At 38.5% G+C, this 15248-nt stretch overlaps 1 protein-coding gene across 2 annotated transcripts in view; it reads left to right on the forward strand.

Moving 5' to 3' along the window:
• GREB1 (growth regulating estrogen receptor binding 1) overlaps positions 1-15248 on the forward strand; it is a 50955-nt gene that overhangs the window by 21385 nt on the left and 14322 nt on the right. The window contains exons 13-22 of one of the 2 annotated variants that reach the window (XM_030447813.1): positions 400-597; positions 675-855; positions 2669-2861; positions 3456-3592; positions 5139-5478; positions 7111-7226; positions 7906-8105; positions 9874-9963; positions 10554-11188; positions 14067-14169. In XM_030447813.1, the coding sequence (XP_030303673.1) occupies positions 400-597; positions 675-855; positions 2669-2861; positions 3456-3592; positions 5139-5478; positions 7111-7226; positions 7906-8105; positions 9874-9963; positions 10554-11188; positions 14067-14169 (2193 nt within the window). The remainder of the gene's footprint in view (positions 1-399; positions 598-674; positions 856-2668; positions 2862-3455; positions 3593-5138; positions 5479-7110; positions 7227-7905; positions 8106-9873; positions 9964-10553; positions 11189-14066; positions 14170-15248) is intronic. The other variant, XM_008495053.2, reaches the window with a different exon arrangement.

The following is a 15248-nucleotide window of genomic DNA, read 5'->3' on the forward strand; positions in this document are numbered from 1 at the left end:
TGTTCAGCTAGATCCATGTGGGCAAGGGTCCTAGGCTCTTGAAGGCAAAGGTCCTGAGTCAAACAGCAATTCATGTCTTAGGATATTCAGATTTATGATGATGGATGCTCTGCTTCATTCCACTGGGTATTGCAGCCTTTGAAGCCCTAAGTCTTGCTTCTTTGTAGCAAACCATGATTTTACAAGTTCATTTGCAGCTAGCAGACATTTAAGAGACTTATAGGCCCAAAATACCCAAATGAAGAAAGATTTCTTTGCATATTTCACATAGACTGTCATAAACTGGAACTCCTGTTCATAAGCAAAGTACCTGAAAGAACAGATCAGTCATTCTTTGCCAGACTAACATTTTGCATTAGGTTAAACTTTGGGTCTTAACAGAGTTTTGCCTTTTTCCAGGTTATGAGATTGAACGACACCAGATTCGTCCATTCCAGCTCGCAGTGGCTCAGAAATTGCTGTCTCATATTTGCTCAATTGCTGACTCCAGCACTCAAAATCTTGATTTGGGCTCCTTTGAGAAAATTGATTTCTTGATTTGTGTTCCACCTTCTGAAGTGACTTATCAGCAGACTTTGTTTCATCTCTGGCACTCAGGTGCTCGTTAATTAGCTTTATTACAACATTAAATGCATTTTTGTCTGGAAATACTGACATTTGTTCCATTTCTTTAGGTATTTTACTAGAACTTGGATTAGAAAAGGAACATCTTACAAAGCAGAGGGTGGAACAGTATGTTATGAAAATAGACACAGAAGCACAGATTAAATTCAAAGTGTTTTTACAAAACTCTATGCAGAATCCACACACACTGTTTGTCCTAATCCATGATCATGCACACTGGGATCTAATGAGGTAAGAAAAAGAATTGTTTTTAGATAAATTATTGTTGTTTGCATTAGCTGCCAAGATCAGATTTCTGATTTATCCCTTCCTTCATCTTTGTTTGCATCTTTCTGCTAACTTTCTCTTCCCATACACTGAATAAACATGTTTTCTTTTAAGGTCCTTCACGACATTCTTATCCTGCTTATTATATTATGTCTTAGTGGAGCATTTCAGCTTTCCTTGCTCACAATTCTTGTCTTCTTTCAGTCATAACTGAAAACATGTTTGTTTTTTTTTTTTTATCTGGTTGTCATTTGTTCAAAGGGAAGCTTCCTGTGAAAGTACACAGCGCTCATTATCCACTCTCCTGGTGTCCTCTGGGCTGTAAAACAGGCAAAACCCCTCCATAATGGGTAGACAACTAGTGAGCCAGCAGTGCTGCTTATTTTTTTAACTGATTGGAATTTTCCCAGTAAAATCTTCTTTTCTGTCCAGCATCACTGATTTGTAAGAATTCAAAGCTTCTGTGGTAATAGTAATATTGGGCAGACTTCTCAGGGAAGGAGGGAGGCTTCTGTCCTGTGTTTACCAAGTCCCCCAGCAGCTCACTTGCATAATTCATTGCTTCTCTCATGGAGCCCTGATTCCTGGGCTTCTCAACAATCTGCCTGCTGGGAAGTTTGTCTGCTTTTGTTTTCTGTCTCCTATGGTACAGGGGAGCTTGGACAAGGTACCTAATTGCAGAAACACCACTGTATTCCAGCTTTGGAAGCACAGTAGTGTTTCTGAAATCAAAAACTATGGAATCTTTTTTTGAGTCTGAAATGGCAAGGTCTTGTCTTTCACTCTGGTTAAGAATGATGATTCTCAGCCTTTTTGCACGTGAGGGTTTTCTTGTTTATCTCCTTTGCATCTAAGGAACTTATATGACCTATTATAGCTGTCACAGCTTTTAAGGCATCTACTCATGTAGCATCCTTGGGTGACAGGGAAGTACCTGTACTGGTGCATTACTGATATTTTTCTTCCAATCTAATAAAGATAAGTAAGTACCAGTATCTAAGTGACTTTTTGACACAGCATGGTTCATGACACCTAACTGAAGACAGTTAAATGAGGTGCCTAAAACAGGAGTGCAATTGCCCAGGCAGTCCCAATGGAGACACAGGCATGTCTGAGAGCTGACCGACAGCATGGGTGGACACAACCAATTTCTGGAGTTACTTATCTCTCTCAGTTCTCTCAGAAGGAGCTTGCAGTGGCTTGACTTATGACCTAGTCACTGCTGGTGGGTGCCAAAAAATTAAGTAGCATGAATATGGATTGGAATTTTAAACCAGAGCAAGGAATTGAATGTAGATGTTCCGTAATACTTGCATTTTCCCTAACAATAACTACTTTCCCCTCTCATAACTGTTCTATCACAGGTGGTTTCCCTCTGTTTTTCTGTCATAGGGATTTACTGTCTGTCATTTTCTACTTGATTATTGTAGGGAAAAATTATATTTTCTTAAGGGCAGCACTAATAATCTGGCCAAAGTAACTACAGGACTATGTGTCTATTGGTAACTGCCAAAACGTCATCTTCCTTTCAACTTTTATCTCTCATATTCTGGTAGCTATAAGGGGCAGGGAATTTGCTATCTTTGGAGCTTTTCAGACCTACAGAAATTTTCAGCTGCAGTGAAATGACTTGCAACAAAACCAAGGCAAATAATAGAGGCCTGAGTTCCTTGTATGTGTTTAACTGTGATTTCCCATCCAGGTTAAAGCTATTCCACTGACACAAATGTTCCCTTGTGCTGATCATTTTGGAGAGTTTTGGGTTTCTTTTTTGCAGTGCTATGCATAGCCTTTATCCTCAAACAGAACTGTCTACAGGACTTGTTGATAGACTGTTGAACTGCAGGGAGGTGAAAGAAGCTCCAAATATTGTGACTCTCCATGTGACTTCCTTCCCCTATGCGCTGCAGACCCAGCATACTCATATCAGCCCTTACAATGAGATCCACTGGCCTTCTTCATACAGCAATGTAAGATGGATGCTTTGAGGTGCTTTTTTGAGCTTTTCAGAAATGATTTTTATTTTTACGTATTTAACTGTGGAGGCCCCATGATTTTTGTGAACAGAAGAAAAGCTTGCATGGCATCTTATTCAGTCTGCAGCAAGGTCTTTTTCCTTTGCATATCCTGTCATTTCTTGCTTTTTTTCCTTATTCTTTTTGTATAATCTATAAACTGTAGTAGCTTTGTTAAAATCTTTGAGACACATGAATGGAAATGAGCTGAAAATCTGTTTGTAGTGCATTACCGCATTAATACATATACACGGTATACACATAGATTTTCTTCATATGTGTGCATATTTATTCTATACATAGCTGTTCTATCTGCATATGTGTATATGTGGGGAAAGAGAGAAAGAAAGAAGGAAAAATTGGGTCAAACTTATGTTCCTTCAAGAAAACACAAATTGTGTTTCTTCCTCTCCTGTTTTATTATGTTTGAGTAGATGTATGCTTATTAGAAAGTGTGACCACAGATACATCAGATTCCAATGGTTAATCAACTGTAAATTAATAATTGTTATATATACCTTTATATATTTATTGCTTAATTTGGTTTAGGGTGTAGATTTATACCATGAAAACAAGAAATACTTTGGACTGTCAGAATTCATTGAATCCACCCTCTCTGGACATAGTATTCCACTTCTTCGGTATGACAGCTCTTTTGAAGCAATGGTCATGGCCTTGGGAAAGAGGTATGGCACCCTCCTTTGTTTAACACAGGAAATTTAGGAGATGCATTCTAGTGTGTCACTAGAAATGTGTGGGGGTTTTGCCTTGCTGTTCCACAAATCAGCTGTGTATACAAGGGCATTTCAGTTACTCGTATTTTCTCCTTCCATCTTTTCTGTCTATATTTGACCTGCAATCTCATCAGTTTAGGCTACTTCTTACTATGAGCATACACACTCCTCAGCCAAATACAGAGTGTGTTCTTGTCGTGATCAGCAGTTACTTCTATATTATAATGTAATATTGAATCCTCATCTATTTTCAAAATTTTTCTTACTTTTGTCCAATGTTAACACATCCTGACTGCCTGATTTTGATGTGTAGAATTTGTATATACTGCACTTGGACCATGAAGACAAGAAGATATTTCATTGTGGTTTGTATACTTAAATCAGTAATAAAAACTTCAGAGAATCACCAGAGCTTGAAAATACATCATCATACATACATTTTCCTTGGCTGCTGCAGAGAAGTCTGGAATCACTGCAAAAGAGTAGTGACACATGTGCATGTGCAGCTGTGGATGAACTCTGTCATTCATAAGAAAAATGAGACAGGACAAGTGAAATCTTGTGAATTTTTACTGCTAACTGGGAGACTGAGCACATCCACAATTAACTGCTGAAGCTTGGTGCAGGGTACTTTGGAGCTCTGATCACACCTATCACGCACTTCTCTGGGCAGTTCATAGTTCCTTTTTTTCCTGTGCCCCTAGGTTTCATTACTGTGAAAAGCATAGCACAGGAATGTATTGCATATCCATGTCTTTCCCTTCCATAGGCTGGGGATTGAGACAGGGTATACCTGGGTTTGGGAACTTGGCATGCTCGTTGAATGCTGAGTATGTATTCAGTTTCTGGGAAATAAGAGGAAGCTGGTTTAGGGCTTCAGTAAGAAAACACAAGAAATACCCTACTTGTCCTTCTGCCCCTTAAGAATAACACAGCTCCCTAGAAGTGTTTAAGGGAAGGTTGGATGAAGCTTTGTGCAACCTGGTCCTAGTGGGATGTGTCTCTGCCCACTCAGGAGGCAACCCTCCTGAATCATGACGGTCTTTATCTGATCTTTATCTAATCCTGATCTTGGTGGTCTTTAAGGTCTCTTCCAACCATAACCATTCTATGATTGTATGATTATGATTCTATGAAGAATGCTGTTCTCATTGATAAGAGAATATAATTTCGATTGATGATATTACTGAGTGCCTTAGCAAATATTCTGTCATAAATTTTTAACAGCAGTAATGTCTGGGTAACTTTAAGTGATGTAGCCCTACTGAACTACTTGCTTAGTAAATCTTTACTTAGAAATGGAGAAACAAGATCAGTTCTGATTGTGGAATCAAGCCTTGCAAAGACTGTCCAACTGCAATTTGGTGAGTTTCTGTTGTATAGTAGATATAAAGGATTCTTTAAATGAGGAAATCCTGAGTTTACTGTATTTTGTGAAAATTAACTTTTTCACTTTTAACTTTTAATACTTCACTATTTAATTAACCATTTATTTCAGGTTCCCCAGATTGCACAGTGCGGTGATAAGGACTTTTGTTCTCATACAACACTACTCTGCAGCAATGATGGCAGTGTGTGGTCTTTCTCAGATGAAGAATTACACTTCAGTTGAAACTCTGGAAATCACCCAAAACCTTATAAACTCTTCAAGACAGTGTCCTAGTGGTCATGGCCTCATGGTAGTGTTGAGAATCCCATGTACTCCTCTGGCTGCAGTGGCATATGAACGTCTGTATAACGTAAGGGAAAGACTGGCCCTTGAAGATAACTTTGAAATAATCTTGGGAAATCCTAATTCTGGAATCACAATAGGGAAGCACTTTGTGGAGCAGCTAAAGGTAACTTGCTGAACTACATATTCTTGGAAGCTTTGATGACCGGGGAAACTTTACTGGTGATGCTTATCATAGGGAGCTGAAGTGTGGCTCTTCCTAGTAAAAAGAAAATCTATCATAAGGAGCAGAACTTTTCTCTTTTAGATACACTGTCTGTGACTCCTCTGCTGTCCTCCCTCTAGTTAATACCTTAGTAGAGTATTAACTAATGTGGCTGGAACTTGGCTTTCAGCACCAACCCTCCCAAACAGTTGAACTGCTTTTATCTACAGGACCTATGTGCAATAGTGAAAAATTGAAATAAAATTCTCACAGTTCTAGCAGAATTTTCTCACAAAATCATCATAGTCTGAAAAGATTTTAATCAGTGACCAGCTGAGAGTTACATTATGCTTGTCACCAGCAGGTGGCATGAAGGTCCCAAATCAATGATGTTAATTATGGGTCCTAGAGGGCCCCAGTATTCACAGCTCAAGTATGCTTTCTGGACCAGGTATTGGTTTATGATTAACTTATATCCTTTTGGTCTAGAGTCTTGGGTCATCTGGATAACAGAAGCCTCTGCAACTGCCTGACTTTTCATAAAATTACCATCATCTGATCATCAAAGCAAAAAATGTATTTGTGTAGAGAAACAAGATAAACCAGGTGCCTCGAGTTGCCAAAGAGTGGGTGTGAGTCCACCTGTGCCTGGTTAGGGCAGGCCCCCTATTACCAGGGGGCCAATAAAGGTGGGACACACACCCACTCTTTGGCAACTTGAGGCACCTGGTTTATCTTGTTTCTCTACATATTTGCATTCTAGGATGGTGCATTACATACAGCACACTCTGAATGTATCTGCATCAATATGACTTAGACAAAGTCATTGGAGATCCAGGGCCTAATGATGATCTCATTCTGCTATAAGTCTTACTTAGGCTGAAATACCAATATTAGTTCTGAATCCCATCCAGGTTATCTCCTCTGACACTCATAGTAGTGGTACAAGTGTCTGTAGCTGCGGTGTCATGCTGCAGGTTCTACTGTGTATGCTTTATCTGCAGATCAGTCTTACAGCAAAAAGGACTGGTGAGAGTAAAGCAGTATAGCCTGATGCTGAACAGTCAAACAAGAGATCTAGTTATCAAACTTCTTCAGGAAAATTGACAGTTTTGGGGGAGAACAGGGATTTGCAGAGGGTAGCATGTGAGGACATGTGTGTGGAACACTTCCAGCATTCTCCTTTTCCTATAAGGTGAAAACCTCATTCCTTCCTTGATCTCGGATATCCATAAGTTATCTGCCACAAGAAGCAACCCTGTGTACTAGTTTCTCCCCTACTCAGCTTTACCATTCATTGCACCATATCCACACTACATGTCTGAGTCCTGGCTTCAGTGCTATACAGCTGGGAAGCTGTCAGACTTTTCAGTCTGGAACATATTTTTCCAATCTCCTCAGGCTTTCAGCAGGCAGATGACTGCCTGTAATGCTCTTGGAGTTGTGAAATCTACCTGTGCTGAAATTGGCTCTGCTCTGTGGCTGCCATTGGTGGAACCTCCATCCACTGTACAAACTGATTCATGTTTGCATGTATTCTGTATTTCTATTTGTGACTTATAGATATGAGCAACAGTGTTTCTTACCTTACAGACCTGGCAGAAAATTGAAGATGCAGATTGGAGGCCACAGACCTATTTGGAATTGGAGGGTTTGCCTTGTATATTGATATTTAGTGGCATGGATCCACAAGGGGAATCTTTGCCACGGTAAGAAGATCTAGTATTTTCTCAGGGGCAGTTTTTTATCTATTGCATGAAGATTAACTGTATAATTACTTGTGGAAGAAGAAAACTGACTTAAATGTCGAGATATTTCTTTTCTATTTTTTGTCAGTTTTTGTATCATAAATAAAAAATCTATATTGTGATTATTTATAGCAAGGTATGCATAGCTCAGAAAACATTGTGAGAGTTGTTCCAGTATAGAGAAGAGATTAAGGGTAGGCAAAAAAAGAGAGAAAAAAGTATAGCTTCTTTGGATACCTGAGAGTAGCTCAGACATCTGCATGATGCTATCATATGAGTTACAGGATGTGTGGAGAGATCTATGTCTTCTGGACTGGCAGCTGGAAGCCAGAGAGGACACCCTGGGGCAATAAATACATTTATATGTTCAACTGAATCTCATTCTGTGTGTTAGGCTTTAGAACCCAAATGATTATTCTTTTTCTTATGGTAGTGCTGATTTTCATTGCACTTGATAATTGAATTAAGAAAAAGAAATGTGTATGCACTGCAATGGTAAACTTATTAAGCACAAAATGTGTACTGTGCTCTATGTCATCCATAGTTTAAGCAAACCATGAAAAAATATCCATATCATGAAAAAAAATAATGAAGCAGATTACAGTGAGTTTTCATACCAGCCCTTCTTATTTCTCACCAGATCACTGAGATATTGTGACCTACGTTTAATAAATTCATCTTCTTTGGTAAGGACAACCTTGGAGCAAGAACTCGGTTTGGCGGCATACTTTGTGAGCTCAGAAATTCACACAGAGAAAGCAGTTGTGAATGATGTGTTAGAAAGTGACCCAGAGAAACTAAGCAGCACTGATAATGAAGATGAAGAAATAGCAACTGAAGGTATAATTGGTGGTGAAGACGAAGCTGTAAAATGATTCTGTTGTATTAGAAAGAGCAGGCTTGTATGGAGACTTACTCAGTGAGGGGTTTTGGAATTAGCCCTACTGAGTAAGCTCTGCTTCTCAGATTTGCTCCATCTCACTGAACATGTGTTTTCCCACCTTCCTGCCCAGGGACTGCTACTGCAGCATCTTAACCTCTTACAGTCCTGCTGCAGTCGTTGTTCTCTCTCTGTTCCCTTTGACTCCCTTCTCTTCCCTCCCTCTCTCCTCTGCCCCATATGTTCTGGCAGCCAAAAAGTGGAGCTGGAATGGGTACTCCCTGTGATGCTCACCTCTGGGAGTGCTGGGCTGGGTTGCCCTCCCTGTGGCAGGTACACAGTGACCCCATCCCCTCCCTCACAGCAGAGGCAACTCCACCTTAACTGTCCCTGACTGATGCTGCTGAACCCCTGCCTCCATTCTGAAAGTGAGGAGTATTCCCCCCAAGGAAACTGTATATAGTACAGCTGTGTGTTCTCTTGTTTGTGAAGTATTAAATAGTATGGCTAGAAAATATATCTGAAGATCTTAACTTCTGAGTACTCCTTGAAAAAGTCCATGAACTCAAATTGTAGAGTTGGTGAGTTTATAATTTCTTAAGCAAGCAATTAAGACCATATCAGTGTGTAAACAATCAACAATAATTTACCCAGGAACTGCTGTTTTTTTGTTTGTTTGTTTGTTTGTTTGATTGATTTTTTGAGTGACGGGTGTTAGCAGTTATGAAGTTATTTACATTTTTCTATATTTTTTATTGTGCCTTTTAACTGGAAAATAAAGGATTTTTGTCCCTGTAGGCTATTTAATTCCTAAACTCTTTGCCCTCATTTCCTTTTCTATACTATGAGGAAAAGGCAGATCGCTACTGTTCCCCTACTAAGTCCTTATTCATTGATAATAAGGACAGCAGAACAAAAAGAACAAAAATACTTTAATCAAATAAGTAGTTTTTATTGAGGAATTAAATAACCTGAGGTCATACTTAGACTCTCTAATAGAGGCCTGCTTTAGGTTGAAGTACACAGAGATTTTATGTGATCTGAGTCAAATGGGCCCCTAAGTCATAAGGTGTCTAGATTGTAATGCTGCTTTCCTAGTTCATGAAAAAAGGTATGCTCCTCCAGGGTCCAAATCAGGACATCTGAGATAGACTTACAATCTCAGTTTTCTGCTGGAAGTGCTTATGTCTCTGTTTATCATGGTAAAATGTACAGAAACAAGCATTTTACCTTAGAAACCTAAGGTAGGAACCTTAAGTGAAAATCTTTGGTGGCCATCCAAATATGGATTTTCATCACCAAAACTGAGGTATAACTTGGCCATAAAGCTGTAAGGTAGTCAGTTGTTAGGGGCAGGAGGTAAAGACACTGAAAAAATAGAACTTGTTCGCTGTTGGCTTCCTCAACATGGGATTAGTGAAGAAAGTAAGACATGGGGAGAAAGGAAAACATGGTGAAGACATGCCAAGGATTAACCAGCTTCTGGCTGCAGCATTGATTTTATGAAACTATTGCAGCTCAGCATAGTTAGATTAGACCATAGACTGACCCAATATTGTGTGGTAGGAACAGATACTCTCCATACTGAAAGCACTCTCAGAATGAGGACAAAATCCACACAAACACTTGTGTACTTTTCCCTATTTCAGCAATGCAGCTGTGCCTTCTTACAGGCTTACTGAAATTATATTTTATTTTTGTTTTCCGTTACTACCATTCATGAAACAGGTTCTGCTACAGAAAATAGAAGTCCTATGAAAAGAGAAAGATCTCGTTCCCATGATTCTGCGTCTTCATCTCTCTCTTCAAAAGCTTCTAGTAAGACCTTAAGATCAACTTTATTACCATACATTTATGACATTAAACAGATCTTTCAGAAAACCAGCACCTAGCTGTGGGTTGGTAATGTTCTCTGAGATGAACAAAAGCTGTGTGAATGCTTTAATGCATTATGTAGCACCAGAGACCTGAGAACTTGGTTTTATTAGATCAGAGAAAGTGCTGCAGTGATGCAGATCAGATTTGACTCAGGACTGTTTCTAGGTGTCAGTCTGTGTAGACAGTCTGTAGTCTGATGGGGTAAATGGTGTTGTTAATTTTTAAATTTATTTTAAGTGCTGCAAGTATCTGACGAACACCGTAAGCAAGTAATGTTTGGGTGAAGTAAGGGACAGGAAAATTGCTAACATCTTTTCTATGCACTTCTGTTCTTTAAAAGCCACTTTGTGCATTGAGATAAATACTCCAAACTTGCCCCATTATGGCTTCCTGCAGGAGAAAAGTGACAACAAGAACAGGGGTGGGATTGCCTGGTTTGGATACTCTATCTAAATGATATTGTTTTGTTTAACTATGGCATTGAGTAGCAGAGATTGTTGCACTGTGTTGAAACACAAATATTCTTTCAGTTACAGCATTCTGCAGTGAGTCATCTCCTCCTTTAACAGCAGCAGGGGATACAGTAAAATCCCCCCATCAAGTCCTAAGCAACAGCACTGAAGAAAGTACAAATAACTGTGAAAAGCAGAAGCAGAAAGTAGACAAAGGGGCACAGACAACAATCAGCAAACACTTGCCACCGGTAACTGAACAGCTGGATACAAAACAAAACATTAAAACTGCCCAAATTTCCATTGCTACATCATCCTCCTCACCTTTCTCCTCCTCTTCTTCCTCTTCTGCACCTACTCATAACTCCTTCATCCTACAGACCTCTCAGTGCTCCATGACCAAAGCATCAAAACAGCCTCCCATAGTGTTCCTGCCCAAACTGGTTTATGACATCGTTACTTCTACAGACAGCAGTGGACTTCCCAAATCATCTTCTCTTTTGCCTTATCATTCTGTTATGTGGGCAAGTTCTTTTCGTCCTCTTATGAGTAAGATGATGACTTGCACGGAGCAGTCTCTCTACTACCGCCAATGGACGGTTCCCAAGCCAATCCATATGGACTACAACAACAGAAATGAGGGCAGAATGGACACCTTTCACCCAAGGAGGCTGCTGCTGAGTGGGCCACCACAGGTGTGTAATAAGAGCAAGGTATTATAATTGATTTATTTTGTTTACTTTTATCATAATATCAGAAAATACACATTTTTCTTCTTCTTCTTCTTCTTAATCTTCTTCTTCTTTTACTTCTTCGTTTTATTATTATTATTATGCTTTTGGGGGTGAAGATGAAGTTGCATATATTTAATTTTCTAACCCTTTCACATAAAAGTAATATCTCCCTTTCTTACTGTTAGCCTGAGTTCAAAGGCGATGAAGCTTTAATAATAGTAATTTTCTGTCAGCCTCTCTCCATTAAAATGTTTTAAAAGACAATCTGGTCAAAAGGTAGATTTAATGCATAATTTTAGTTTATTAAAGTTGAATATGCATTTATGCTTAAATAAAGATCAAAGATTGTCACAAACCAACTTATGATCGATCTGTGAATAGTTGAGTGTTTTTTTCTCTGTTTCATGAATAAGTTTGGAGACACATGCAATTTCTCTGACTGGAATATCTCACATTCTTAGATTGTTTTCAGTTTATCCTTCACATCTACAGCAAACACAGTTCAGCGGTCAAGAGCTTTGGAGTGCTTTCCACTCCTATTAGGTAGTGTACATTTTGACACAAAAACTGAACATTTTGAAAATATGGAAAGATTCCTGCAAGTTTCCACCAGCATTTTACATGCAAAATTACTACTGTCTAATGGTTCATAAAAGTCACAGTATTGTGTCAAACACCTTTTTTTGAGGTGGATAACAAAATTGGGAAAGGTAGGTTGTGTGGACTATCAAGTACCTATGGCTTAGTTTAGTGGTTAGGGACTAGCACTTGCAGTTCTGTGTTTTCCAACATTTTTGCCTCAGTAATATATAGCTTTATTTATACTTCAGTCAACTGACAACTGGTACCTTTCATTTAGGTATCAGGTAGCAGTAGCCTGGTCACCTCCAGATGCATTATTGTACACCATTGGTGAAGATTGGTCTCCCAGGGAAAAAAAAATAAAAAATGTGATTTTGACAGAATCATTTTGAAATGGCTGATTTTCCAACAAGAAAAAGAAAGATTTTCAACTTGTTTTTATGTTGACAAATCTAAATATGTACTTCAAAAAGGTTAGGAATTAGTTTGGCACGTAGATACCTAAGATCACAGGAACAGGTTGTATATTTTTGGCAAATAACCTTAATTGTTTGAAACTGGGGAACCATTCATCTGTCAGGTCAAAAAATGTGTTCATAAGAGCAAATAAATGCATTTTCAGAGTTTACAGAAAATGCTGGAAGTATTTTCTAGAAGTATTTTCTTCTAGAGCAAAGTATCACCATGTTTGCAGCAGATGTAGGAGGAGAAGATGTTTTTGTTTAGTTCACCAATTTAAGTAGCTATTGCAACCAAGTTTAGAACCCTGTCAGCAGAAAGATTCTCATTATTGTCAATGGATTTTTTGTAAAAACACAGATTGGGAGTTAGAAGCATCTGGTCCATGTGCTGACAATTGTGCATGCTATCATTTACTCTATTCAAAGTAATTTTTTTCTGTGTTACTCCTGGATAAGAGAAAGTTGTGTCCTTGCACATGGTTTGCCTTTTGAACCCGAAAGCTTTATTTGACCCTCAACAGGGATAAAAATACCCTTTTCAGTCCTTGGGAAGCAACTGTTTCAAATGCAGTCTGATTTATTCAGGAAAACCAACAAAAAACCTGTTTACCTACTCTTGCTTTGGCTTCAAAGCCTCCATTTCTCAAATGTTGAGAGAAAATGAAATTTTTGCTTGGCATATATGAAAAATAGTAAATACAATACTATAATCAGTAATTCAACACTTTATGCTTCTGATATGGCCTAATAGGGTGAAGCTGGGTTTTCAGTTCAGTAGCATTGCAGACTTAGTCCAAAATCTGTTACCCCTCTGTGGGATCAGAGAGTTGCTGCAGAATGTGATTGATCTATATGTTAACCTTCCCTGTATGGGTGTGACATTACACTGATCAGCAGGACATCAGTGCCATTCTGAGGCTGAACTATGCTAATGCACAAGAAATCATGGCATTTTCTCTTTCCTTGATAATGACATGAGCTTGCTGGGCTCTTTTTTCTCATTGAAACTGAATGTGTACTGCATCCTCTTCAAGTGGAGTTGCAAGCTGCCTGCTCAGAGATGGCATTATCTACTTGAATCAACACAGTCTGTTGAGTAAAACATTGGCTGTGGCTTATAATTTTCAGCTGGAAAAAACTACAAAAGGGCAGGAATGCCCTTTGGTGTCATGAAGAGAAAATGTATATGGTGTTGGACAATTAGAAAACAAAGGAGAAGGTTATGATCTTAAAATCATTTAAGATGGAGTTAAAAGGTAATTTTTAGACAGTGGAAGGGAAATAATGTATTTTCAGCACAAAGAGGTGGAGCATCACATGGTCGTGCAGGAATGGATGCAGCCTGTACAAGTTCTCCTATAGATGCATGCCACTTTGTTATTCAGCATACGCACTGTACTTCAGCCGCAGTCAATGTACTGGTAAACTATGCAAACATGAAAGGGTTGAAGTAACTCCTTAGTTATCCTGTAGTTTAAGGAGTTTTTTGGAACATTTTCTGAGCTTGTATGGAATTTTAAAAGTTCATTGCCTAAGCAGAAACTATAGCAGGAGAGAAGGTTCTCAGCCGTGGACTTGTAATTAGTCCGATGATATAAAATTAATTTTCCTGATTAGCTTCCTGCAGAGAGAGATCAGAATTGTTGAGCATTTAAGTATTTAACTTAAGCCAAGGAATACATAAATACAGGGATATGAGAGTGCTAAATATTATTGTTTGCTTTCATTGCAGCTGCAGTTTCCAGATAAGTGGAAAAGTCCTATGTTGAAAAATCAAAGTTTACTTTTGTGTTTTCTAATTTATGTATTTACAGATAGGGAAAACAGGTGCCTATCTGCAGTTCCTCAGTATTTTGTCCCGAATGCTGATTAGACTGACAGAAGTGGATGTTTATGATGAGGAAGAAATCAACATTGGTAAGTTCTTAATATACAGTCTCTGTAGACTGTAAGCAACTGTTAAATTAAAAGTTGTCGGTATTCCATTCCATGCCATTCTGTGCCATTCATCTTTGCAAGCACTTTACATTTTTTAATTGAAAAAATTGAAAAAATCAGCTCTTCAACTGATAATTAAGATTATTTTATTATTTTATGCATCATTTAGAATGTAGTCTTCCTCTTGGTAAGAAAACCTCACACCTCTGTTTCTCTGTTTCTCATCAGCATTTATTTATATCAAATGAAATGCAGCCATTGCTTTATGAATTTAGAATTGGAACAAAATTTTGTGGTAAAGTATATAAAAAGAATCGGTGTAATTCTGGCAGATTTATATTATGAGGAGCAATATTGTATTTTTTCAGTACATAAGACATGAGGGAGGCAAACACTTACCTCTCTCTAATAACTAATTTTAGTCCAAAATTCTCCTATTTGCAGTATATTACTCCCCTGTGTTTCCAGATGTATTTCTGTAATTGAGGACTGGATTACATAGAAAAATACAGGTGATATTTTATGGTAAATGTCTAATTCTGCACTAAAAGCATGCCCACAGTCAGCCATGGAATCTCAGGTGGGTGCTACCTGCCTGCTCACAGCCTCCACTGGAGCCTGGCTGGAAGCTGGTTGGTCACTGGACTGGACTGGGATCACCTCTTGTCTCTCAGTGCTTTTTGGGGCACTATTCATGAGTCAAGCTGTGCTTAAAAAAGAGGCAGATATTCCCCAAGGTTTATATCAAAACCTGTGGAAAATATGACCAGTCTGCTAGAGGAGAGGTTTGTGTAAGCAAACCTTGGTATGTTAGGCAGGGTTTTAGAGGTAACTCACAATCAAGGCATGAATATAATTTCACCATCTAATTCCATCTGAGTTTCATAGTTACTTTGAGTTCAAAAGACAGGGTTTCACCTGTTATGTTTTAATATATATTCACAGGCATGGATACTCTTACTACAGTCCATTTAACTCTTTTCGGATCTGTCATAATCTTGACAAAAATAGAAAAGAAATTTTAAGGACTTGTGTATATCTGGGTCTCTATGAATGTT

The sequence above is a fragment of the Calypte anna genome, chromosome 3 (genome assembly GCF_003957555.1).
Source record: "Calypte anna isolate BGI_N300 chromosome 3, bCalAnn1_v1.p, whole genome shotgun sequence".
Classification (NCBI taxonomy): Eukaryota; Metazoa; Chordata; class Aves; order Apodiformes; family Trochilidae; genus Calypte; species Calypte anna.